We start from the raw sequence: 27,926 nt of genomic DNA on the forward strand, positions 1-27,926 counted from the left end.
CTATATCGTCCTAATATCATTATCTCTGTTAGCTGGAGGTGGGGAGAGTAAGGGGAGCAAGAATTCTATAGGAATTGCCAATCTGAACTAATCACACGTGCTGTGTACATATGTGACGCACAACATGTGCTGAATCCAATCTTTGTCTCGAGAAAAGTATACTCCTTTCCTGTCTCTCTGAACAGCCTTCATTTTATGAACGGATGCTATTCATTATTTTTACTATCCTCGAAACACTACAAGTCTGTATGATCACCAGGTTAAAAGAAACCTAAAGAAAATTTGAGTGATATCCTGGTTCCTGGAATTTCCAAAAGATGTCAGCATTCAAGAATCTTACTCTCATCGGATTTGGCTTAAGGAGGGAATAACATACACAGTCAATTGGGTACGGAAATCTATCTTACCCTACAGGAAAATAGGGGGGAAAGGAATAAGGAGGGGACGGCAGATTGGGGGAGGGGACAATCAGAAGCAAACATTTTTGAGGAGGGACAGGGTCAAAGGAGAGAACAGGATAAACGGGAGAGCAGGACAGGATGGAGGAAATTACAGTCTTTCACAATATAACTATTAGGAAAGTGTTTTGCATGACTACTCATGTATGAACTATATTGAATTGCTTGCCTTCTCAATGAAGGTGGGTGAGAAGGGAGGAAGGGAGAGAATTTGGAACTCAAAGTTTTAAAAACGAATGTTAACAATTGTTTTTACATGCCACTGGGAAATACAGTATACAGGGAAAGGGGTATAGAAATCTATCTTGCCCTGCAGGAAAATAGAAGAGGAAGAGGATAAGAGAGGGGGTTGGGTGAGAGTATGATAGAAGGGAGGGCAAACTGGGGGAAGGGGTATTCAGAATCCATGCCATCTTGGGGTGGGAGGAGGGAGAGATGGGGAGAAATTTTGGAACTCAAAATCTTATGGAAGTGAATATTGAAAAATAAAAATAAATATGTCAGCATTGAAGCAATGCATTTGCAGCACTAATGCCAAAGGCAAGTAAATTTTACTGAGTTAATCTTTTTAAATTCACAAAATAACTTCCAAAAAAGTTAGAACTGAAAAAGTTAGTGAAGGTTTCATACGTTTAATTAAGGGTTTATGTTTTTTTAAGTATAAGTTGTTTCTTTTTGGTCTCATTTTCAATATTACTTATGCTGAAAATACAACTTTTAATATCCTTGTGCTCTTACCACTGATTTTAATTACTATTATGTAATCTTATCTGCTTGTACTAATGTTAATTAAAGAAAGCCATTTCCAGGTGTATAAATGAAAGAATTGTTCTGTGATACATGGCTTCAAAAAAGCTGAAGGTAATCTTAAGTATGGCTAATTCTGGGTTTACTTAGGCCCTTTTAAAACAAAAATGGAAAGTTAGATGGATCCATGAAAAACAGTATTTTTTTTTTAAAAAGGACTCTTTGCTTATCTGTTTAGGACAGCAGAGGGTGGTTGATTTGGAAGCAGATATCAGAATATTTTTTAAAGTGATAGGGAGAAAAGAAGGAAAAGAAAAGATTTATTGAAATCATGCAACTAACTTGTCAGTGGAAACTGTCTAGCATGCTTGTCTCACTTCATATTGTAAGGGCTGGGATCCCAAATGCATCTTCAAATACAGATTTTGTGTTCATAAAAAATATAGGCCAGAATGAAAGGTAGAGAGATACAGCAGAAAGACCACTGGTTTTGGAGACAGAGGCCCTGGTTCAAATCCTCCTCTGCGATTTATTAACTGTATGATTCAATTCAGTTTAATAAATATTTATCAAGCATCTATGATCTGTCAGGCACTACACTAAACCCTGGAAACAGCTTGGCAAATCTGAACCTCAATTCTTCATCTGTAAAATGAAGCAGTTAAAACTAGGCCCCAAATCTGTGACCTTATGATATTATAGATTCATGATTAAGAAAAGTAGCATATTTGAAAATCACATGTATCATTACCCTTACTCCCATGAACCTGTCTTTCAGCACAATCCAAGAAAGTAAGAAGACAAATGCTTTGTTACAACAGAACAGGGCAGAGACATCTGTGGCTGTCAGTTTCTTTAACGCCAGTAAATACAGGTAATTAGTCAAAGTCCATAGGATAGAAAAGGGAGCAGTCCTTTTAAGAAAGAGCTTCAATGTCAAACCGTCTTCGCCAAAAATCCGACTGCATTCCCTAGGAGAGAAAAGAAGTTAATACTCAAATAGAATTTGCTTTCATGTCTCCTGGAGCATGGAATCACAAAATAACATTCATGACAGAATCCCCCGGGGGGGGATACACACACATGCACAAATAATCATTTATCTTGGAAACATGTTGCACTCTCAATTTTCCATCCTGTGGGTCATAGGTCTTCTAAGGTACAGAACCAGCACAGTCTATTTCTGGATATGCTTCTTAAATCAGAGGGGTAGCCATTCAGCATTCACCATAGCAGCTTCCTGTGCCGTACCAAAGCAGGGCAGAGAATTATGGAAACTGGTAGTTTCTTAGTTTTTTGACAATGGGGGGATTGGAGGGTGCATTTTTCTATGCTCAAGGAATAGTACAAAAGAGCAATTTGAACAGAATCTTGATTTTTGTGGATCATTTAGTGCATGTTTAGGTTCCAGATAAAGAAATAACTGATGTCCAAACCATCATTGTCAATATACCACACACAGAGAGGAGATTTTATAATCACAGGACACTGTAACTTTTCTTTACATTTGTGGGGTGGGAGCGGAGGGGAACGGGGGGAAGGGTGTGCCACTAGAGGTGAAACAACTTTTCTTGGTAGAGAGATAGCGGTAAAGCCTAAATATCCTATTTCTTTTAGACATAGATCATCATAGATATAGACAAATAAGAAAATACAAATTGTTCAACTTCTGGGAGTCAACCAGAATACTGGATATCACTATAGATATTTTGGATCAATGAATGAATTTTGTTTTATTTTTTAAAAACACTTAATTGAATTAAAGGGTGACTGACTGACTTAGTACCTGAAGTGAAATTTGACCAGGCTTATTAGCCAATTCATTCAAAATGGCAAAACTAGTGCGCACATAAATACAGCTTCTATAAACTAAGAGTCAAGTTATAATTAAGAAAATTTTGCTGGGTTCAAAGCAGTGAGCAGTTTACACTTCCAGATTCACTAATGTTCAAAATAAGATTATTTTCACATGGTCCTTGCTGCTTACTTTAGCAATTGTTTCAGAAGGAAGCAATGCATAAGAACTAACCTACCTCAAAGGGAAATGGTAAGGAATCATTAAATAATTCATGCACAGTGTTTTTAGACAAAAGGATGCCCATTAACATAAAGTGAAGTCCATTTGAAAGCCACATTGCATTGAAATATAAAACTTCATTGTAAAAATTTCTTGTCATCCTTCTATCTTCATTCTCATTTAACAGACAACCCCACACCCCCAAACCCTATCCTCTTGCTGGCTTCAAATAGGGAGACATGTTTGAAGTTCCAGCGAGCTATTGGGAGAAGATTAAATTTAAATGTAGAAATTTGTCAGACTTCATTTTATTTGGAAGGTTACCAAACAAGAAGCATATTCTTAGAACCAAACTATGGTTCGGAAAGAAAAAAAAAATGACTTGAGGAGAAAACTTCAATGCAGAAATCAGTCAAATCCAAAGACTAAGAAAGATTTAGTCTTCCATATAGAAACACACACAAACACACACACACACACACACACACACACACACACACACACAAAGAGGTATACTCACTTAAAGGGAAAATGGATGATTTCCTTAGAACTTAATAGCCTCAGACAAAAATTTGAATCAGAGCTCACAGACAAAAGGGCTTTGATAAAGATTTAGCAATCCTTCTTACACTATGTGACTACACTTAAAAACCCAAGTGTTTTGGATAAATACTGCTTGCACAATCTGTTATCTTTTTAATAGCTACTGGGTCACCCTAACTCCTAAAGTCACACAGAACATCACTTAAGACTTATCACGTCTGCTTTTATTTTAAAAAACTCTTTTCTCTCCCAAAACATAGGAAAATTCTATAGGACTTGCTGACAGGCAATGATAGCCCATTCTCATATCCAACCTGATATTCTGTTTATATTGACAAGAAAAGCAGTATGGAGGTCCTTTGTTAAAATATGTATGAACCTGTTCCTCCTTCAGAGTTTCAACAACAACAAAAAAAAGGACTTGTATCTGAAAGGAGAGATTCCCTACCCGCCCCACGCCCAACCATGGTAGACAGCTAGGAGAAGGTGGAAGAGAACGTAGATTATTTGTTGACTGAGGTAATATTGTTCAGCAGCCTTCCTTTTATTTTTCTTCTTCCTCTTAATCATTACTATTGCAGATTGGAAAAGCTATAGCACTTTGAGATCATTGATATTTAAGCCTTATAAAAATACATTTCAAAAATTAAATGGATTTTTAAAATAAAGATTCAAATAAAATAGAACATTCTTGGGAAAGTAACATTAGAATATCTAGCCAAGATGTGTATTATACATAGGAAAAGAAAGCTGGAATATGACAAAGAATGAAACAGTTGTCTGATGAATCTAGATAATCTGCCATTACCATTCTTAATAGCTCCAAAATTTCTGTAAAATTTTTTCCTTAAAATGGTCAATATGAAGTTTTTTGTTTTTGTTTTTCCTACCATACTGTCAAAATCTCCTGATGCAACTGAATTCTCTAGATGCTAACTGAACAACACTGAACAACAAAAATCTAAGTGAAACTTAGGTAACCCTTAATTTCATGTTCTTGCTTCAATCTATGTTTATGAGATTCTAAAGTTATCCTGACCCTTTGGTACATGTTATACGATTTTTTCTTCTTGTTCACTAACATATGTATGTTGTTGTTCAGTTGTTTTCAGTTGTAACTGACTCTCCATGACCCATTTGGGGTTTTCTTGGCAGAGATACTAGAGCAGTTTGCCATTTCCTTCTCCAGCTCATTTTACAGATAAGGAAACTGAGGCAGAGTTAAGTGACTTGTCCAGGATCTCACAGCTAATATGGATCTAAGGCCAGATTTGAACTCAGGAAGATGACTTTAAGCCCAGTGCTCTATCCACTGTGCCGCTTTGCTGCCCACTATATGTGTATGTGTGTATGTTTTTATGTATGTGTGTGTGCATGTGTGTGCAAATTATATGTAAATATACAGAGAAAGTGTGTGTGTTGTCTTTTCTTTGCATCCCCTGTGCTTAGCACAATGCCTGGCCCATAGTAGATGCTTTTTTCTTTTCTTTTTTCAATATATTTTTTATTTATTTTAAAGATTTTTTAAAAAAATTTTGAGGTCCCAATTCTCTCCCTCCTGCCCACCCCTCCCCCACCTACTGAGAAGGCAAGCAATATATTAATTATACATGTGAAATAATGCAAAGCATATTTCCATTTTATCCATGTTTCAAAAAAATCAAGAAAAACAAAGTGAGAACACTATATTTCAATTTGCAATTAGAGTTCACCAGTTCTCACTTTGGAAGTGGATAGCAATTTTTTCATTATGAGTCCTTTGGGATTGTCTTGAGTCTTTGGGTTCATCAGAGTAGACAAGTCTTACACAGTTGGTCATCATTGCAACAACTGCTGTTACTGTGCACAGTGATCTCCTGGTTCTTCTCACTTTACTTTGTATCAATTCATATAGGTCTTGCCATGCTCTTCTGAAATCATTCCCCTTGTCATTTCTTTTTTTTTTTTCCAGGAAGTAAATGGCTTTTATTTAAGAAGCTGGCTGTATGTAAGGGGAAATAGAATACATTAAAAAGGAGACATTCAGAAGAAGGAGTTACTGGGAGGAAGCCATGATGCTGGAAACACTCTCAACTGATCTTTGCCACAGTGTTCTTGGGCTTCATACTTTCTTCTCGGCTGCAAATGAAGACCTATCCTGCCTCATTGGAGTTCCAGTCATATTTGCTCATCCATACTTTCAGCTGGTGTTTGACAGATCTCCCAGCATCTCGGCCAGTAGCCAATATGTCAATATGTGATATCCACAATGTGGCCAATAAGTTTTTGGACAAGTCTTCAAAGCCTGTGATGGCATGATAATCATGATGCCATGTTCTCATCTAGGGCATGCCAGAAAGCTTGGAAATGACAGGTCTCCAGCAAACACAGAATCTGCCTGATGGGCTGCTCTTCATGTCGAGCGTGATCAATTATGTACTTGCACAGGGTGAAGTCCATGTGGGGGAGACTGGTGAGGGTCTTCAGCAGAATCTGGGCTATCATTGTGGTCTGGAAGATGGCCAGGTTGAACTGGTATAGCTTGAGCATGGCCAAGTTGGCTTACAGATCATAGGTGTTCTCCTTGGCTTGGATCTCCACATAGTGCTCCAGGGTGGCCAGTTTTGTATCTGTTGATGCCATTGAGCATCTTCCCCATGTTGGCATCCATCTTCTGGAACAGCACCACATCCTCCTCCTTTTCACAATCAGATGCAGATGTCAAGGCCGAGTCTAGAGCTGCAATCCTCCTCCTCATTTCTTATAGTACACCATGATAATCATAAGCCACAACTTGTTCAGCCATTCCCCAATTGATGAGTGTACCCTCAATTTCCAGTTCTTTGCCAACACAAAAATAGCTGCTTTAAATATTTTTGTACATATATGTCCTTTTCCTTTTTCCTTGTTCTCTTTGGGACACAGACCTAGTAGTAGCATTGCTGGCTCAAACAATATACACAGTTTTATAGCCCCTTGGGCATAGTTCCATATTGTTTTCCAGAATGGCTGAACCAGTTCAAAACTCCAACAGCTTATTAGTGTCCCTATTTTTCCCTTATCCCCTCCAGCATTTGTCATTTCTGATAGGTGTGAGGTAGTACCTCAGAGCTGTTTCAATTTGCCCTTCTCTAGTCAATAGTGATTTAGAGCACTTTTCATATGACTATAGATAGCTTTGATTTCTTCTTCTGAAAACTGTGTATATCCTTTGATCATTTATCAGTTGAAAAATTACTCTTATTTTTATAAATTTGACACAGTTCTATACTTAATGTACTTTTGAGAAATGAAGTTTCTATCAGATTTTTTTATATTACTTCATTAACTATGGTACCTTTTAGCAAAATGCAGTTTCTCTGATTATCCCTTTTAATCAGGTCTGGTTTTGCTTTTGCTTTTTCTGATATCATGATTGCTACTTGCAGGGTCCTGACTGGGGAAAAGCCATAATGCACAATAAGAAGCAAAAAGCCATTAACTTAAACTCTGTGAAAGGTGGAAGCCCAGACATGGTGACCTGTCAAAAATCATAACTTATATACTGAATCATAACTTAGATACTGTGACTTAGTACATGACCATTATTTGACCAGTACCCAGGCATTTACCCAACAGCACTGGGAAAACACCTGGATATCTGGGAACCAGGTTCAATACTAAGTATAAATTAAAATATTAGTCAAAACATTAAGTAAGCAGAAAAACCTGAAATATCCACCAATCTGCAGTGAAGCACCCAACGGCTCCTCTTCCCTTTGTCTGATATCTATAATTACCATGGGGATTTTGGGAAGGTATTCAAGGGGATCCACTATTTGACTGACTGCCACCCCAGACTGCTGATTATCTGAGCTCTTGGCGGGGATCCATCATACAAGCTCCCAGTGTAAGTAACCCAATTGATTAACTACTACTACAATCTTGAGCTCCTTGTCTTCTTCTTTCAGTATCAAACTCACCCAAGGTTATGAGGAAGGTATAGGATTCCCTGGCCATTCCTTCCATTCCTTTAGCATAGAAGATGCTAAATCTTGTGTGATCCTGACTGTGGCTCCATGTTATTTTAATTGTTTCTGGCTGCTTGAAGTATTTTCTCCTTGCCCTGGGAGGTCTGGAATTTGGCTATAATATTCCTGGGAGTTTTCATTTTGGGATCTCTTTTGGGAAGTGATCAGTGGATTTCTTCAATTCCTATTTCACCATCTGGATATCTTGAAATATGATGTCTAGGTTCTTTCTTTGATCATGGCTTTCAGATAGTCCAACAATTCTTAAATTATCCTTCCTTGATCTGTTTTCCAAGTTAATTGTTTTTCTAATATTTCACATTTTCTTCTATTTTTCATTCTTATGACTTTGTTTTATTGTTTCTTGATATCTCACAAAGTCATTAGTTTTCACTTGTTCAATTCTAATTTTTAAGTAATTATTTTATTCAATGAATTTTTGTGCTTCCTTTTCCATTTGACCTTTTCTGCTTTTTAAGAAATTCTTTTCTTCAGTGAATCTTTGTGCCTCTTTTACTGTTAGGCCAATTCTGTCTCTTAAGGTATGATTTTCTTCAGTATTTTTGTGTATCTTTTACCAAGCTATTAATTCTTTTTTCACTATTTTCTTGCATCACTCTCATTTCTTTTCCCATTTTTTCCTCTACCACTCTTATGTCTTTCTTTAAAGCTTCCAGGAATTTCTGTTGGACTGGGGTCAGGATTTTTCTTTGATGCTTTTTTTGTAGTTGTTTTCACACTTTTGTCTTTTTCTGAGTTTATGTCTTGGTCTTCCCTGACACCCTAGTAACTTTTTATAGTCGAATTACTTTCGGATACTGTTGTTTGCTCATTTTTCCAACCTATTTCTTGACTTTGAACTTTATGTTAAAGTTGGGCTGTGCTCACCTGGGAGTGAACAGGCATTGTCCCAAGCTTCAGGCTTTTTCATAATGCTATTTTCAAAACTAGTTCTGGAGGTCTGCAGGTTCTTAGTGCTTCCAAAGTGATGTGATCCTACTGTACTGGTCTGCACTCTGGTCTTTACTAAGGAAAGTCCCCTGGTCTTCTGCAGTTGCATGTGCTAGAACTCCTCCCTGCTTTGGTGCTGTGACCAGCACTTGTGATCCCATGTGACCAACCACCATCACTTCTTTCCACCCTGGAACGGGAACCCAGAACTGCATATGGGCAATGGAGTTCCACTCATTGCCAGTACTCAGTGCTCAGTTTTACTCAGTGCCAGCAAAAGGTTCCCTGTAATCTCTTTCTCAGCAGTTGTCTGACCCCTTTACTATCTCTTGGCTAAGAGATCTCAAAGCTGTTGCAACCACAGTTACATGTATGGGCTCTGGACAGACCTCCACCCCAGTGATACAGAATTCTCCTTCCAACCTCTTAAGTTTTCTTGCACCAGAAAAAAATCTCACTCCAACTTTTTATTGGCTCTACTGCTCCAAAATTTGATTTAGGGTATTATTTTAAAGTTGTTTATGGGGAAGGCTGAGAGACTTCAGCTGGGTGGTTGACCCTAATCCACCATCTTGGCTCCTTTATAGTAGGTCCTTAATACATGCTTATTGACTGACTGACTGACTTCTATTTTTGAAGGATAGAAGCTGATTCCTAAACAGGTAGTGTTCCTTAGCTTGGCCACCTGATGTTTTTTCAGCTTTGAACAATCTTGACTTTCAAAAAACAAAGAAAGTTATTTTTATTCCATGACACAAGTAAATTGTATACATGACTGAATTATCTGGATCATTCTCAAATAGGTAACCTTATGGGTTATAACATGTCGTGTTGGTACATAGTTGAAAGAAAACCTACAAATGCTATCATGCAACTTAAGAGAAAGATTCAAAAAGTGAAGTGCTGGCATAAATTCTTTCCCCTGTTACTCAGACTCCAACTCTGGTGCTCAAGTTCTTATTTTTCCAAAGAGCAGAGAATAAATGAAGACCAAATTCAGCTTCTTCTCTTCTTGGTAGGTGACATTTATGAGAATAGAGGGAGTAGGAATCAAAGCTTTGGGAACTTTTTAGCTACATTTGTCTTGCATGTGAAGAGGAACCCCAGGAGAATATTCCCTTCATAGTAAATGCTTTGTGATTGACACAAGTCTTTTGATTTGATTACAAGCATGTTGAAACTTCATTCCAACAAAACTCACAGGTGAATGTGTCTAGTCTCATCATAGGTTTAGGGAAGTTCTGAGTTATTAATCAGACACACGACAAGTGGAGGAAATAAAGTTTACTCCCAAGGTAACATTTCCAGTCAAGAGCAAAATATCCAAATCTTTTTTTTAAGCAGATAATTTCAAATAAAATTGGCTTCATTTGCTTTGGAGTAATCTGGAAGCATTTCACAGCCTTTTTTTTTTTTTTTTTGGTAAACTATACTACTAAACTGTAAGAACTTTAAAATAGGAATACATATGCAAACATACATATGTACATATATGTATACAGTAAATTATTTGTTGATATAGGTCTGTGCAAAATATTAACATGTCCAATATAGCCATATGGTGTTTATAAATCTCCTTATAATTACTATATTAAGCATAGTCATAAAAATATACACCCCAATGCTGCACTTATTTTGGTGGAAGTTGAATACAAAATTATCTTTAGCAGCCAATTACAATTTTAATTGCAATTTTTAAATGATTTCATATTTATTCCTTTTTGTGAAAATTTAAGTCTATAAATGGACACACATTCCAAACCATTTTGAATCTGTGAAGTATTCTCAATAGTTAATAGACAGGACACATTGTGTGCAAAACTATTTTGCTGCTTCTTTGAATTTTTTTTAGATGGCTCCATTTTAATAATCAGCTTCTTCCTTGGCACTAAATACTAGGAAAAGAAAAAAGTTAAGTTCCCAGCCATTCTGCTAAAATCAGTAAAGTGCTAAGAAAGTATAGAATGGCCTTATATCTTGATTACAGCTATCATTTCTACTGTGTTATTAGCTGGCTTATCCCACAACTCTGATTTTCTCCTTGTTGAGATGCTGGATTCTGATCATTTCTTTAGCTCAGGGTGCTTAAATGGAGCTGTGGGGAAGCCACATAGACTCAATTAGTTGCTGCAGTTAACTGAGCTCTCCAAGATGAATGCTGCAGAAGCTTGGTTAATTACATAACAAGCACTAGCCCTCACAAACTCAAACCTCTCATAGGATCATAGGATTACAGGACTAGACCAGCCAGGAGGTTACTGACTAAACAGGTACAGAGTGCTCTGTCTCTATCTCTGTCTATCTCTCCCTGTCTCTGTCTCTCTTTCTCTGTCTCTCTCTCTTCCTCCCTCCCTTTCTCTCTGGTGCTGTCCCTCTCTGTCTGTTTGTCTCTTTGCCTCTATCTTTCTCTCTGTTGCTCTATCTGTCTGCTTCTGTCTCTGTTTCTGTCTCTCTGTCTCTCTGTCTTTCTGTCACTCTCTGTCTCTCTGTTTCTCTCTATCTCTGTCTCTCTCTCTCTCTCTCTGCATCTCTGTTCCTGTCTTTCTGTCTGCTTCTGTCTCTGTTTCTGTCTCTCTGTCATTGTCTCTCTCTGTCCTGTCTGCCTGTCTGTCTGTCTTTCTCTCTGTCTCTGTTTCTCTGTGTGTGTCTGTCTCTCTCTCTGTGTCTCTCACTTTCTGTCACTGTCTCAGTTTTTGTCTCTCTGTTTTTCTGTGTGTCTCTGTACGTGTGTGTCTGTTGTGACTGTCTCTCTCTGGCTCTCTCTTTGTGTCTTTCTCTGTGTATCTCTGTTGCTGTCTCTATTTCTGTCTCTCTTTGTGTCACTCCATCTCTGTCTCTGTCTCTGTCTCTCTGTCTCTCTGTTCCTCTTTCTATCTCATACAAACAACACACACACATACACATTTAGCCAGCAGAGTAGTACTCATATGTGCAAAGTTCCCATTTTAGTAAAACAGAATAACAATAGTTGGATGATTTTAATCTGTTTATGCACCACAGGATCAGGAGCTCGAGCTGAATTCTGCTTTGTACTCATTGCCCAAGCTCTTCTCCATATTCTCAACTATTGAAACTCCCTCTACCAATACAAATCCAGAAATGTTTTATGATTTACAGTGTTTGAGAGTTGCCAGGGGCACAGAGAGGTACTACTTACCTCTCTTAAATGACTTGCTCACTCTCCCAACCAGTATGTGTCAGAGGCAGGACTCAAACCTAGGTCTTCCTATCTTTGTCTGGCTCTCTACCCATTGTGCCATGCTGCTTCTCTGGGCATCTCAATTCAGATTGTAAATTATTTAATGACATCCCATTAAAATGAAACTTACCTGAATTTTTTAATTGGAGACTGTTTTTCTTGAGCAGTAGCCAGATGGCCAGAATAATAGACTGGGAAAAACATAATGTTCCAGTTTGTTGAAAACCAAGTCATGAAAAATGGACAATAGAAGTTCTTATATGTGATCTTTACAATCTGTGTGGTTCCAACCCAAGAGGATGAGACAGACAAAATGATCAAGAATCCCCAGACGACCTTGAGAAAGAGAGTTGCACATGACTGGCAGCGAGTCTTGACTCTGTTTTCTTGGCTATTGCTGTCTGGATGGGTCTGTGCCCCCTCATCTCCTGGAAGAAGGAGATGAGATACACATACATTAAGTCACCTGAATTGAAAAGCATGACATTCAGATGTTTCATTTCCTAAATATCTCTTCAATGTATCAGAAACAGTCTTTTAAGTGTAAGCAGATACTCCTTTGCTGTCTTACCAAAGATTGGCTAAAGCTGAAAACCGAAAGAATACAATATTAAAGAGAAATGTGTGCTTTCTGTATTTTGTTTCTATGATAAGAGTCAAGAGAAAAGCTCCAGTGAAGTCTTTGTGTCATCCATTTTCTGTGGTGGAGGAAATACAAACTGTGCTATACCTGATGTTCAAATTTTATATTGAGTGTCTATGCAAGATGTGGTGGCCTGATGCCCACTTTTGGGGAAGCACAAGAAATAAGGCACACCTAAGGTTTGTTTTAGACTATGGGTGAGGAACCTGCAGCCTCAAGGCCACATGTGGCCTTCTAGGTCCACAAGTGCAGCCCTTAGACCAAATCCAAACTTCACAGAACAAATCCCCTTAATAAAGGGGTTTATTCTGGAAAACTTGGACCAAGTCAAAGGGCCTCACCTAAGGCCACACTCACATGTGGCCTCAGGGACGTAGGTTCCCCGCTCATTTTAGACATTTAGAGTTCTAGTCTGCAGCAATGGAAAATTAGCCAAAGAGAGAAACACTCAGGAGGCAGGTCCCCAAGACCAAATTGGTTTCATGTGAACCCAGAGCCTCTGGGGGCCCTGGCAACAAGTAATACTTTTCTTGCCCCCATTCTCAAGGCAAAGTAAGATGCAGCTCATGCTTGGACTAATGTTCTTACCCCTCCAAAAGTACAATATACATTTAAAATCTAAACTCCTTATTCCATGAATATATTCATAATTTAGAAACTAATATTTCTTGGCAGCTAGGAGTTAATAATGACTACAAAATGTCTTTTCCTAGATGAGTAACCATGATCAAATCAATTCTAACCTCAAACCTCAGTTTCCTCTATTGTAATGTAGGCATAATATTTGCATCTACAAGGACAGCTAGGTGGCACAGTAGATAGAGCTCTGGCCTTGGAGTCAGGAGGACTTGAATTCAAATCTGGCCTCAGACACTTGACACTTACTAGCTTAACCCCGATTGCCTCACCAAAAAAAAAAAAAAAATTGCACCTACCTATTTCACAAGGTTGTTGTAAAGAAAGTTCTGAGTAGACCTTAAAGTTATATCTACATAAATATGGGTTATGACTAATAATGATAACAGTATTTCAAGGATCTTTGGTTTCTTTGGGGTGGGTTATTCTATCCAATGGTGTCATTCTCAACCATTGCACATCTTTAGTAGAGAGACAGTTTTGTGAGTTTCTGAGGTCAAAATAATTCATCATCTATTGGCCAACTTTCTTATTTTATTTTAAATTTTATTAAAGATTTTCTTTTTGTAACACATACATTTTCCAATATATATGTATACTCTTCCCCTTCCAGAGAGTTATCCCATATAATGAAAATTTTGAAAAGAAAAACAAAACTAAAAAATAGAAGCCCAACTTTATAAGTAGTGCTCCACATACATAGTCCCCCATATTTGTAAAGAAGAGAAAGAGGTACATTCTCATATTCTATCTCTTCTTTGGGGCTAGAATTAGTTGTTATAATTCCATAGCATTCAGTTTCAATTGATTTTTTTCCCATTTGACATTGACTCCAAATAACACTTTTGTGTGTGCACATATGTGTGTGTACACATATATACATATACACATAAAATGTTATCAGGAAAATTTTATATGTATGTATATATATATATATATGTATGTTATATATATATATATATGGGGGGGTGCATGTATATATGTGTGTATAATTTTCCTGATCCTGCTTGCTTCATTTTGTATCAGTTTATATATTTATATTCATCATTCTCTGGATTCATCATGTTCATTTTTTCTTACAATGTCATAACATTCAATTATATTCATATATTATAAAGATTATCATAGTGCTAGGAATCAGTTTTTTGACTGTCTATAAAATGTAGATGTTAGTACATTAAACATGAGATACTTAACTAAGTGTACTATCAGAGATGTTGAATCATATCAATCTTGATCTTCTCATTATAAACAAAATTAATAAAATAATAAAATTAATAAAATGCAGCTAAACATGTGGATGGATCAGAGGAGAGGCAAACAAAAGAATTGGAACTGAATTTATCTTATTCCAAAGCAGCAAGAAATATCATTCCTAGGAACATCTCATGTCAGCTCATACTGCAATACAAGTAAGAAGTATTTGCAAAAACATTGCATAAAAATATTTGCTGATTATGTATCAACATGGGTTGTTAAGGATAAAGTGGTAAAGAAATTTCCAGGAGAACTTGTTAAGAGCCTCCAAATTAGGTCAATGTAGACTCTGACATTTTACAAATTCAATGAAAAAGTGAGAAATAATGAGGATGGTGAGAAATGTAGGAGAAATCATGGTTCAGAAAAAGGGAAGGAGAGAAGCCAAAGATGTGTAGATTATCTGAATCCTTATTTTCAAGAAAATAATTAGTATTGTATATGGTTAGTTCTGAATAATACCATTAAAAGGTGAAATATATTTCATTTTAGCAGACAAAAAGACAATGTAGCATAGTAGATATCCAGCTTCAAAGCCAGAAGAACTGGGTTCAAGTCTTACCTCTGTCACAAATTGGCTATGTCACCCTAGGCTTAACCTCTAAGTGTCCTAGGAAACTCTTTATGACTATAAGTCTTATAAGAGAAAGTGCCATCCTACATTGGTAGAGGGAGTTCCCTCATTCAGAAGTTCCTGATATCAATGAAGCCACAAGTCTAGTCTCTAATCTTTAACAGACAGGAAATTACTTGTTATCAATGTAGAATTTATCTCTGAATGAGCATTTTACAGTCAGGTCACTGATTTGCCAAGACCGAGATAGGAATGAGTAAAAAGTAAGAATAATAATGAGAAAAATATGGCATACATCAAAATCAACTTATACTTTGAACTATTTTTGGGGGGCTAAGCAATGGGGTTAAGTGACTTGCCCAGGGTCACACACTAGTAAGTGTCAAGTGTCTGAGGCCAGATTTGAACTCAGGTCCTCCTGAATCCAGGACCGGTGCTGTATCCACTGTGTCATCTAGCTGCCCCTTGTTTTGAACTATTTAAATAAAGAATAGGCAATAAAATGGAGATGGACAAAAGAAATTATATTGACATCACTTACAATGACTTCACACAGAAGCTTACTCTATGTAAATCTAATGCCCCAACACAAAGATCAGTAGAACCCAGAAGGTAGCTTAATCAGCAAACATTTGACTTCCTCATGAAGTAGAGAGAGATGACAGCCAGAGGGAACACCAGGTTAGAATATCTACTCATTTGTAAAAATCTTATCAAGAAGGTTGTTGGCTAGCTGAGTGACCTTGGGCAAGTCACTTAACCCTAATTGCCTAAAAAAAAAAAGCCAAAAAAAAAAAAGAAGGTTGTTGGATGATTATGAATGCCTGATAGAGCTGAGAGAATCCGTAGAGGGTAAGACAAGTTCAAAGAGAATTTGGCAAGATATCCAAATGAACAAAGAAATCCCATAGGCTTTCAAGGATGAAAGTGGAAGGAGGGCAATACATTTTAAAAAGAACAATTTGCAAAAAAAAAAAAATCATTAAATGAACTTTTTCTCCATCAAGGAAAGTGGGAGTATTGCATTTGGTCCCTAAAGTCACAACCCCAGATGTGCCTATAGGGGTTATAGAAATGACAAGAAAAAGAACAAAGAAAGAAAAAACAGCCAGATTGGACCAATTATAATGATGTTTCAGAGTTCAATATAAAAAGTATCTGAAAAGCATAAGATGTCAAAGGTGTGGGGGAAATCTGAGACTTTATTAATACCCCCCCAAAAAGCAACTTAGAGAACCTCACTACCTACTAATCTGTCTGCCTGTTTTCCTATCCATACAAAACCTTTATAAGGGTCACTGCTACATGAATTGAGGCATCCACAATGATGGTATTTGCAGAGAATATTCAGACTTTCATGAATGATATTCAACCATGGATCACATATGTCCCACTTTGCAATTGACTTAGAGATGTAGAGATTATAAGAATCATTTGTTGATTATGAAAAAACAAATGTTTGATTTGGCAGAGGAAAAGACTCCCTTCAAGGCTGTTTTCCAGCAAGATATCTCATATTCATCCATCAAAATTATTCAAAATTCCTTGCAAGACATAACAACAAAGATAATTCTATTCAAGGATCCTCTGATTGTAAGCAACAGAGGAGGCATAAAACAGTCAAATAGAAGATCAAAGTATTCTCCACTGTCTAGCACAGAGTACAAGCTGAAGGAGTATTCCCTGTGGATGGTGAAGTCCTTCTGACTGATGATGTCAAATTCAAATAGAAATGGAGGCCACTAAATTATACATAGACCTTACATTGGCTTAGAAACCCACATTTTAATATTATTTATGTTTTGTGGTATTTTTATTTAAGTATTTCCAAATTATAGCTTAATCTGGTTTGGGTTGTACTCAGGAGTGATGTGGCCTTTGGGCTACTTGACACCCCTACTCTAAACTGAGTATATATACACTGGCTATTATCCAGATGACAACGTGCATTTGGATGAGCAACTAACAGTATTTGTTCAGCAGTATGAATCTGTGTGACTAATATTGCAGATAGATAATTCGTTGAGCCTGAGATAAAAAAGGAGGAGATGAGAAGGCTGGATTACTTTCAGGAAACTGCAACGTTCTTTCAACACTCCAAACTTACCATGGAAGCAAAGACGTATCTCTTTAATATTAATGTTCTATTAGGCTAGCTATATGGCACAACCATGTTCTGAAAAATTAAATTGGAATATCAAAGGTGAAGGAAGTGGTGAGGCATATGGCAGGTATGAGAAACCTCCAACATAAAATGAATAAGGAACTTTGAGGAATAGGAAAAAAATATTTAATCAAAGAAAATTATAACAAAAGAAGATGATGACAGAAGACAACTGGACCTATAATGCTCCATTGGCACACTTGTAATGTCAGGAGACAGAGAGGAAGGTTTCTAGCAGGTTGGATGGACCCCCTGTGGCAAACTCATAGGAGGGCATGAAGAAGAGTTGAACAAAAAGGTAGATATAGGTAGGGTGCTATCTGTATCATTGAAAGAACTTTTAAAATAATGAAATCACAGGACCACTTGAATATTTTAATATTCATGTACCATAATTTTGTGTAGCCATTTCCCAGTATGTGGATATATACTTTGTTTCCAGTTTTTTTTTCCTATTCTGAGAAATACTGCTATAAATATTTTGGTAGACATGGGAACTTTCTTTTTATCATTAACTTTCTAGGTCCCACTGCCTAGCAGTGGGATCTCTGAGTCAAAGGTTATGGCCATTTTAGTTATTTTATCAACACAATTAACAGATTGGTAGCACAGTAGGCAGCAAGGTATCACAGTGAATAGAGTTTGGGGCTTGGAGTCATGAAGTCCTGAGTTTAAATCCTGACTCACATAGCTATCTGACTTTGAACAAGTTACTTAATCTTTCTCAGCTTCAGTTTCCACATCTATAAAATAAGATGAAGAAAATAATAGTATATGACTTGTGCTGATTGTTATGAGAATCAAATGAGATAATATACATAAAAGTGCTTTGTAAATCTTAAAGTGCTATATAAGTGCTAGCACTTTATTGAGATTATGATTCTAAATTGCTTTCCAGAATGGCTGAACCAATTTACAACTCTACTAACAGTTATTTGTGTGGCTAGGTGATGTAATGAATAGAGCACCAAGCCTACAATCAGGAAGACCTGAGTTCAATTCCAGACTTAGACATTTACTATCTGGGTAATCTTGGGCAACTAATTTCTCCATTGGTCTCAGTTTCCTCATCTATAAAATGGGGCTAATAATGGCACCTATTTTGTAAAGTTGTTGTGATGATAAATGCAACCATATGTGTAAAGTACTTAGCACAGGTTCTTACACAGTGCTATAAAACTGCTATTATGGGGGGGGGAGCCAAGATGGCGGAGTAAAAGCAGTGACTTGCTTGAGCTGTCTCCCAAACCCCTCCAAATACCTGTAAAACTGGCTCTAAACAAATTCTAAAGCAGCAGAACCCACAAAAAGACAGAGTGAAACAAATTTGCAGTCCAAGACAGCCTGGATGGTTGATCCAAAAGGTATATTGCGCAATAAGAGTAGAAGAGCGCAGTTTGGTGTGGGCTCACAGGCAAAATAGGCCTCAGTGAACCTGGAGCAGGCCTCAGAGGACTCAATTAGGGTCAACTGTGGTGGTTTCCAGAGTTCTCAAACCACAAACACCAAAGACAACTTAGGTCAGTGCAAAAAGTCTGTGACTGTGGTGAGAGAGAGAAGGTGGGTTCCAGCCCCAGTCCCAGAGCATGGCCCTGGGGTGGCGGATGCTTCTGGAGCTTCTAGCCCACAGACTGAGTGGGAATCCAGTGGCTCATCAGAGGGGGATTGCAGGGATCTCCTTGGCAGTACTGAGGCAGGAATACCTTTCTTTACCCATGCTTGGATCTAGGTCACAGTTCTGGGTGGCAGTCCTGTGGTAAGGAGGAGTGCTGGCATGGTGGAGCTTGTAATGGTGGTGGAGAGAAAATTCTCCTCACAGTTCCAAGGCAGAAAAGAGTGCTTGTGGTCACTCACAGACCAGAGCACAGGCCAGAAAAGGAGTAAACATCTCGCCCTTTATCATATCACCTTGGAAGAACTGAAAATTTACAGGTCCCTAGAAGTATCTCTGAAAGCCTGGGACAGTACATTCTCCATGCTGGAAGCAGACCCCTACCTTAATAAAGAGTTTAAAACTCAAGTAATTGGCCGGGATCATGAGCAAACAAAGGCACAAAAAAGTCAGACTAGAATCTTTCTTTGGTAACAAAGAAGATCAAAACATACAACCAGAAGACAACAAAGTCAAAGCTTCTACATCCAAAGCCTCCAAGAAAAATATAATCAGTCCCAGGCCATGGAAGAGCTCAAAAAGGATTTTGAGAAGCAAGTAAGAGAAGTAGAGGAAAAACTGGGAAGAGAAATGAGAGTAATGCAAGAAAACCATGAAAAACAAGTCAACAGCTTGCTAAAGGAGACCCAAAAAATACTGAAGAAAATAACACCTTAAAAATGGACTAACCCAGAGGGCAGAGCCAAGATGGTGACTTGCAGTGACTTACTTGAGCTCTCCCCCAAACCCCTCCAAATACCCATAAAAAATGGCTCTAAACAAATTCTAAAGCAGCAGAACCCACAAAAAGACAGAGTGAAACAAATTTCCAGCCCAAGACAACCTGGATGATTTATAAGAAAAGTATTTCACACTGGGCTGGGAGAGGAGCACAGTTTGGTACGGGCTTACAGGCCTCAGCAATCCTGAAGCAGGCCTCAGAGACTGAATCTCAGGCAGCTGTGGCGTTTCCAGACTCCTCAACCCACAAACGCCAAAGACAACTTATAGGGTCAGTAGGAAAAGTCTGTTTCTGCAGTGCTGAGAGAGGAACGCGGGGTCTCAGATCCAGTTCCCAGCAAGTGTGGCCTTGGAGGGGGCAGCTGCCTCTTGAGATTCCGGCCCACAGACTGAGAGGGAATCCAGTGGCTGATCAGAGAGAGAATGCAGGGATCTCTTTGCCAGTGCTGAGGCAGGAATCTCTTGTTTTGCCCATGCTTGGATCTGGGTCATAGTTCTGGGCGGCGGTCTTGGGGTGAAGAGGGGTGCTGGCATGGTGGAGCTTGTAGTGGCTGTGGACAGGAGACCCTCCTCACAGTTACAGAACAGAAAGGAGTACTTGCAGTCACTAATAGACCACAGCACAGGCCAGGAAAGGAGTAAACACTTCACCCCTTATCATACCACCTTGGAAGAACTGAAAATTTACAGGTCCCTACAAGTATCTCTAAAAACAGCTGTACAAACCCCCGAAGCTTGGGACGGTATATTCTGCACATTGGAAGCAGACTCTTACCTTAACAAAGAGTTTAAAACTCAAGTAATTGGCTGGGATCATGAGCAAGCTGCAAAAAGAGTCAGACTATATTATCTTACTTTGGTGAAAAGAAGATCAAAATATACAACCAGAAGAAGACAACAAAGTCAAAGCTCCTACATCCAAAGCCTCCAAAAAATATGAATCAGTCCCAGGCCTTGGAAGAGCTCAAAAGGGATTTTGAGAAGCAAGCAAGAGAAGTAGAGGAAAAACTGAGAAGAGAAATGAGAGTGATGCAAGAAAATCATGAAAAACAAGTCAACAGCTTGCTAAAGGAGACCCCAAAAAATACTGAAGAAAATAACACCTTAAAAAATAGCCTAACCCAAATGGCAAAAGAGGTCCAAAAAGCCAATGAGGAGAAGAATGCCCTAAAAAGCAAAATTGGCCAAATGGAAAAGGAAGTCCAAAAGATTACTGAAGAAAATACTTCCTTAAAAATTAGAATAGAGCAATTGGAAGCTAGTGACTTTATGAGAAATCAAGACACTGTAAAACAAATCCAAAGAAGAAAAAAATTAGAAACAATGTGAAATATCTCATTGGACAAACAACTGACCTGGAAAATAGATCCAGGACAGAGAATTAAAAAATTATTGGACTATCTGAAAGCTATGATCAAAAAAAGAGCCTAGACATCATCTTTCAAGAAATTATCAAGGAAAACTGCCCTGATATTTTAGAACTACAGGGCAAAATAGAAATTGAAAGAATCCACTGATCACCTCCTGAAAGAGATCCCCAAAGGAAAACTCCTAGGAATATTGTAGCCAAATTCCAGAGTTCCCAGGTCAAGGAGAAAATATTACAAGCAGCCAGAAAGAAACAATTCAAGTATTGTGGAAACACAATCAGGGTAGCACAAGATTTTAGTACCTTCTACATTAAGGACTACAAGGCATGAATATAATATTCCAGAGGTCAAAGGAGTAGGATTACAATCAAGAATCACCTACCCAGCAAAACTGAGTATGATCCTTTAGGGGGGGAAATGGTCATTCAGTGAAATAGAGGACTTGAAGCATTCTTGATGAAAAGACCAGAGCTGAACAGAAAATTTGACTTTCAAATACAAGACTCAGGTGGAACCTGAAGAGGTAAATAAGAAAGAGGAATCATAAGAGACTTATTAAGGTTGAACTGCTTACCTTCCTGCACGGAAAAATGATATTTGTAACTCATGAGACCTTGGTCAATATTAAGGTAGTTGGAGGGGGGAAAAAAATTATATGTATGGAGAGAGAGGGGGGGGGCACAAAGTGAGTTGAAGATGAAAGGGTGATATCTGGAGAATAAAATTAAGGGGTGAGAGAGGATTATACTGGAAGATGAAGAAAGGAAGAGGTAGAATGGGGTAAATTATCTCACATAAAACAGACAAGAAAAGGCTTTTACAGTGGAGGAGAAATGGGGGAAGGTAAGAGGGAATGAGTGAATCTTATTCTTATAGGATTTGGCTTAAGGAGGAAATAACATACACACTCAATTGGGTATGGAAATCTATCTTACCTTACAGGAAAATAGAGGGGGAAGGGGACAAGAGAGTAGGGGGATGAGAGAGGGGAGGGCAGATTAGGAAAAGGGATAATCAGAAGCAAACACTTCTGAGGAGGGACAGGGTCAAAAGAGAGAATAGAATAAATGGGGGGCAGGATAGGATTAAGGGAAATATAGTTAGTTTTTCACAACATTACTACTGTGGAAGTATTTTGCATAACCACACATGTATAACCTGTATCGAGTTGCTTGTCTTTTCAATGAGGGTGGGTGGAGAGGCAGGAAGGGAGAAAATTTGGAACTCAAAGTTTTAAAAACACATGTTAAAAATTGTTTCACATGCAACTGGGAAATAAGAAATACAGGAAATGGGGTATAGAAATCTATCCTGCCCTACAGGAGAATAGAAGGGGAAGGGGATAAGAGAAGGGGGGAGAGATAGAAGGGGTATTCAGAATGCATGCCATCTTGGGTTGGAGGAGAGGCGAGTTGGGGAGAAAATTTAGAACTCAGAATCTTGTGGAAGTGAGTGTTGAAAACTAAAAATAAATTTTTTGAAATGAAAAACAAAAACAACAAAAATGCTGCTATTATTATTTTTTCCACAGTCCCTCTAACATTAATTATTCCCATCTTTCAACATCTTTGGCCAAATTTCTTATCATCAGACTAACAGTAATTCCTACCACAGTAAAAGAACTATAATAAGGTTTCTTAGAAGACATAGCTGGTTCTGTTTTATATAACTGTGCTTGCAAAACAAACTTGATTAGAATTTTTCTAGTTAGCTATAAATGGCCTTTAAAAATTATAGCAGTGTATGAGTGGTTGACATCGAAAACAGTAAAATGTAACTTTTACACAAATACAGACAATGAAGGAGCAATGAGTTAAATAAATAAAAGAGTTTATGAGGAAAGAAAACTGTAATCAGATTTAGGAGATAAGAAATAATATTACTAACACACTGACAATCCAATTATATGCTATAAACAAATGATATAGTATTATATTTGAATTTTTTGAAAATGCTACTTACATATGTGTAAACATTCAGTCGTGCCAACTGGCAAGGGTGGCTGAATGGATAACCTACTCCTTCCTCGTGATGGCTCCTCACCCTTGGAATGTGGACATGTTCACTCTTTCCCAAGTCCTCAGCCCACCCTCTGGAAATTAGCTCTCCCTTCCCTTAGTCAAGTGCTCCACTCAACTCTTAGCCAGATAAAGAACAGCTAAGGAAGGAAGGAAAGAAGAAGGAAAGAAAGACAGAAAGAAGAAAAGAAAGAAAGAAAGAAAGAAAGAAAGAAAGAAAGACAGACAGAAGAAAGAAAAAGAAAGAAAGAAAGAAAGGAAGGAAGGAAGGAAGGAAGGAAGGAAGGAAGGAAGGAAGGAATGAATAAAGAAAGAAAGAAAAGAAATGAAGGAAAGAAGGACAGAAGGAAAGAAGAAAGGAAGGAAAGAAAAAAGAAGAAAAGAAAGAAAAAACAAAAGAGGAAGGAAAAGAAAGAAAAAAGGAAGGAGGAGGGAAGAGAAAGAAAAGAAGAATAAATACACATACAAATGTGTGTGTATTATGTATAGTTGTAGTCAATAAGTATACAGTTCTTTGTCCAACCATTCTGAAGAATAATTTTGAATTTCAACCAAAGGGTTATCAAATTGTGCATACCCTTTGACCTAGTAATACAACTACTAGGCCTATATCTCAAAGAGATCAAAGAAAAGGGGAAAGAGCCTATATGTACAAAAATATTTATAGCAGCTCTTTTCCTGGTGGCAAAGAGTTGGAAATTGAAGAGATGCCCATCAATTGGGTAATAATTGAATAAGTTGTGGTATATGATTGCGATGGAACAATATTGCACTATAAGAAATGATGAGCAGGATGTTCTCAGAAAAACCTGGGAAGACTTATATGAACAGATGCAAAGTGAAGTGAGCAGAACCAGTAGAATATTGTACACAATAACAGCAATATTGTATGATGATCAACTGTGAATGACTTATCTATTCTCAGCAATATAATGATTCAAGACAATTCTAAAGGACTTATGATGAAAAAATGCTATTTATCTCCAAAAAAGGAACTGCTGGAGTCTGAATACAGATCAAAGTATACTTTTTGACTTTGTTTTTCTTGGGGGGGTTTTTGGTCTGTGTTTTCTTTTGCAACTTGATTAATATGGAAATGTGTTTTGCATGACTTCACATGCATAATCCATATTAATTTTCTTGTCTTCCCAAGGAGGGGGAAAGAGATGGAGAAAAAGAATTTAGACTCAAAATTTTAAAAAGCAAATGTCAAAAATTGTTTTTACATGTAACTGAGCAAAAATAAGATAAGAAAAAAAGTGTGGTATATGATTGTGATAGAATAGTACTGTGCTATATAAGAAATGACAAGCAGGATGGTTTCAGAAAAAACATTGGAAGACTTTCGTGAACTGATGCAAAATGATGTGAGCAGAACCAGAACAGTGTCTACAATAACAGCCCAAAAGACTTAGCTACAATACAATGATCCAAGACAATTCCAAAGGACTGATACTGAAAAAATGCTGTTCACCTCCAGAGAGAGAACTGATGAACTCTGAGTAAAAATTAAAGCATAATTAATTTATTTTCTTTCTTTTTTTTTTGTAACATGCCTGCTATGGACATATGTTTTACGTATACACGATTTCACATGTATAATTGATATCCTACTGCTTGCCTTCTCAATGGATGGGGGAGGGAGTGGTAGGAGGGAGAGAATTTGGAACTTAAAAATTTTTTAAATGTTGAAAGTAAATAATAGTTTTTAACTAGATATGTAATTCTGATTCTGCTGAACTTGCTTTATATCCCTTATATAGCTTTTCCATGTTCTTTTGTATGTTCTACATTTGTGATATCTATAATTCTTGTAGTCTCATCCTAGGTGCCCTTTGGTTCATGTGACTCAAGTCTTACTTTCCTTAAGCCTATAGAAAGATAACATGTTTCTGTACTAATTATCCAATAAGGAAATACAATAACTTAGTTGGCTACCAGGTGATACTTTATTCCTGCCACCAGACCAGTGGTCTCCTTAAGCATCTCTTCTGTGCATATTTAGGACAGCCTTTCTAAAATAAACTGTGACATCCCCAATGGCCACCAGAGGACTTCAGACTGAAGATCCCTTTATTACCCTATGCTGAACCCATGACTTCAAGGAGTGGTATTGACCAGAGATGGAATTAATGTAAGGGATAACATGGAATATTCTTCAAAATATTAAAATATGAAATCTATGGTCTATACACATAGTTCACAAGTCCCCAATCTTTCTTCCTATGCTCTTCTTTCTCATTCACTGCCCTCCTTAATTCATATTCATGGAGTTAAAAACAGTGTAATATAATCATATAGTTTATTGAATGTAAAAAAAATTATAGTAACTAAGTAATTCTTTATAGAACAAATTGTCTCCAGTTCTCTCTTAAATTTCATCCTTGAATTCCTAGATTTGGGGGTAATGATTGTGGGAAATACTCAAACCACCCACACATATAACTCATGGAAAGAAGTAACAGAAAGGGTCTACATCCAGGTGTCTATCATAGTCCAGGATCATTGACTATAACAGGGGAAGCAGAGGGGAAGAGTAATCAATGAGAATCTTCCCCTCTAGCTCACCAATTGAGGAAACCTCTAATTTTAAGGAATATTTTCTCTTGTTAGCAAGCCTAGATTGGTGTCTTTGCAAGTTCCACAAGAATTGTATAAGCTTTTTATCAAAAGTTTTCTTAGATCTAGATAAATTATATCTAGACTGGCATGATTTGTTCTTGCTAAAGCCATGTTTATTCTTCATAATCAGCCTGTGCCTTTCTAGATATTAAGTAATCATCACTTTAGTGATCTGCTTAGGAATTTTCCCAAGAATTGAAGGCAAGATAACTGGCCTATAGTTTGTAGACCCTGACATTTGTTTAAACAGCATGGAACAACATTTGTTCTTCTCCAATCTTGTGGTACTTCACCCATTTTTTACAGTCCTTCAAATATCAGTGACAGCTCACTAATCACATTAGCCAGTTCTTTCAGAACCCAAGGATGTAGTTAATCTGGGTTATCTTGGATTTATCAAGAGCAAAACAATTCTCTCTTTCTCTTCACTTTTCTTAGGTATTAACTCTGTATTAGTCATTTTTGTTTTCTCATTTCCAGCATAAAGACCATATTTCTTTGCAGAAAAACAGAAACAAAATACAAATTAAACAGCTCACTTTCTCTTATGTTGTCATTTATCACCTTCCCGTACACCCTCAAGCAAAGGTCCTAGCCATTCTTCAATCCTCTTTTTTCCTCCCCAATAGAACTTTAAGGGTCATTTTAGGTCTTTTAAGGGTCTCTTGCTAGCCGTAGCATATTCTGAAAGTCAGTGCTCTTTATCCTAGTTTTATAAGATGGTGCCTTGATCATATTCATATTGTTACCTGGCCTTATTTCTATTTTCTCCATATTTCTTTTTAAAATCTAAGTAGGGTGAATATGGGGCTTGTTATCTGTTATTCATGTTTCAGGGATATTAAGACTCATAGATTTTTTGAATTCTGAGCTGATATACACCCAATGTCAATTAGGTGTACAAATTACATTCAGCATTAATATAGTGAGTTCCCAGGATCAGGGAGTTACCAGAATGAGTAAGGTGAGGCTAACCCAGATTGGAAATGAAGAAGGTCAAAGCTCATGTGTCAGTTGATAGTGGGATCACACCCATGAGTAGTCTCTGCCCTTTCAGTATGGGCAAGATAGGAAGACCTAGTTTTAAACATAAATGAACAAAACAAATAGATAGATAGATGGTACATAGATACACAGACAGACACATAAAATCCAAGTTGGTTGGTGAGTTCCTTGGTCACATATTAGACTCTCCTCATTAGACAGTTTCTTTTTGTGTCCTCAGAATTTCATTCTTAAGTATTCCTCATCCCACTTACTATGATTTTCCCTGAAGTAGCAAGGAGGGTGAGGCAATAGTAGCAATGGACCCAAGGAAATATATGTGTCTGTTAAAAGCAGTTTATGAAGAGTACCTAGTTCTGCAAAACAATTTAAAGGAGAATAAAGGAACACACTTAGAAACAATTGCTAGACACACCCAGCCTAAAAAATGGGGAATGGAAAAAGTTCAGTTTGCCATCAATCATCATAGTTAGCAGCTGGCTTCCCTTGTTACTATGAGGCAGATGGGAAATTATGACCATTTCTATAGAGGAGAGCCATCCTGTACCACTGTGGGTAGGAGTATATTCATGCTCCCATTACAACCTTAGCAGGTCTGGAACTTCCTCCACCTCCATTCCTTTGCACCTTTACTCCTTATCTACTCCTTCCCTTCCCTCCTCAGGGGCCTCATCCAGTGCCCTATTAACTTGGATACTGGTCCTTTAAGGGGATAGGGAGCCTTGGAGCCAGAAGTTTTATTAGAGCTCCACCTGCCTACTGGGAATGCTTTCCTAACTTTCTGTGGCTGGCTGTCCTGGTAAATTAGAAGTGACCATTGTTTGATAGCATTTTTAATTTGAAAGTTATATTATTTTATTTTCTTGTGAAGAGTTAAATTGTTTTAAATTGCATTTTATGGTCTCCATGTGCAATTTAACATACTCTGACCTGAATCACTGGGCTAGCCTATGTTAGGCTGGCTGCAAAATAATGACTTCTCCTAAGTTTGCCACAAGAGACACACCCACTGTGCTAGAAGCCCTTCTCACTTTATTTTGACATCACAAGAGCAACAGTGAAGCATTCTGGCTGTCCAAATTCCATCCTTCGCTGTCTTCTTTTTCTATCATGCATTTCCTTGCTGACGTCTTTTACTCCTGTTTTTTCTCAAAGTTCCTGGTTGATTATATGTGGCCACCTGTTCATACCCATCATGCACATTTCCTATGCTCTCTGTGTGATGCTCATTTTTAATTTTTCAGAAATTTTTGTATTCCGTGTCTCACTTCTAGTAGAATTGTAATAGTAGCATTGATAAGATGTATGGGAAGCTTGGAGTGAAAAATGGAGTTTTACAGT

General features: G+C 37.6%; 1 protein-coding gene and 1 pseudogene across 1 annotated transcript in view; both read right to left on the minus strand.

Annotated features, from left to right (window-relative positions):
- The window catches only part of SLC35F4 (solute carrier family 35 member F4), a 267,852-nt gene that overhangs the window by 34,812 nt on the left and 205,114 nt on the right, over nucleotides 1-27,926 (minus strand). The window contains exons 3-4 of the mRNA XM_020986533.2: nucleotides 12,035-12,332; nucleotides 1,957-2,176 (exon numbers count right to left, since the gene is read on the minus strand). Coding sequence (XP_020842192.1) covers nucleotides 1,957-2,176; nucleotides 12,035-12,332 — 518 coding nt within the window. The remainder of the gene's footprint in view (nucleotides 1-1,956; nucleotides 2,177-12,034; nucleotides 12,333-27,926) is intronic.
- On the minus strand, nucleotides 5,801-6,502 carry LOC110208479 (eukaryotic translation initiation factor 3 subunit K pseudogene; annotated as a pseudogene).

The sequence above is a fragment of the Phascolarctos cinereus genome, unplaced genomic scaffold (assembly GCF_003287225.1).
Source record: "Phascolarctos cinereus isolate Bilbo 61053 unplaced genomic scaffold, phaCin_HiC Scaffold_3;HRSCAF=262, whole genome shotgun sequence".
NCBI lineage: Eukaryota > Metazoa > Chordata > Mammalia > Diprotodontia > Phascolarctidae > Phascolarctos > Phascolarctos cinereus.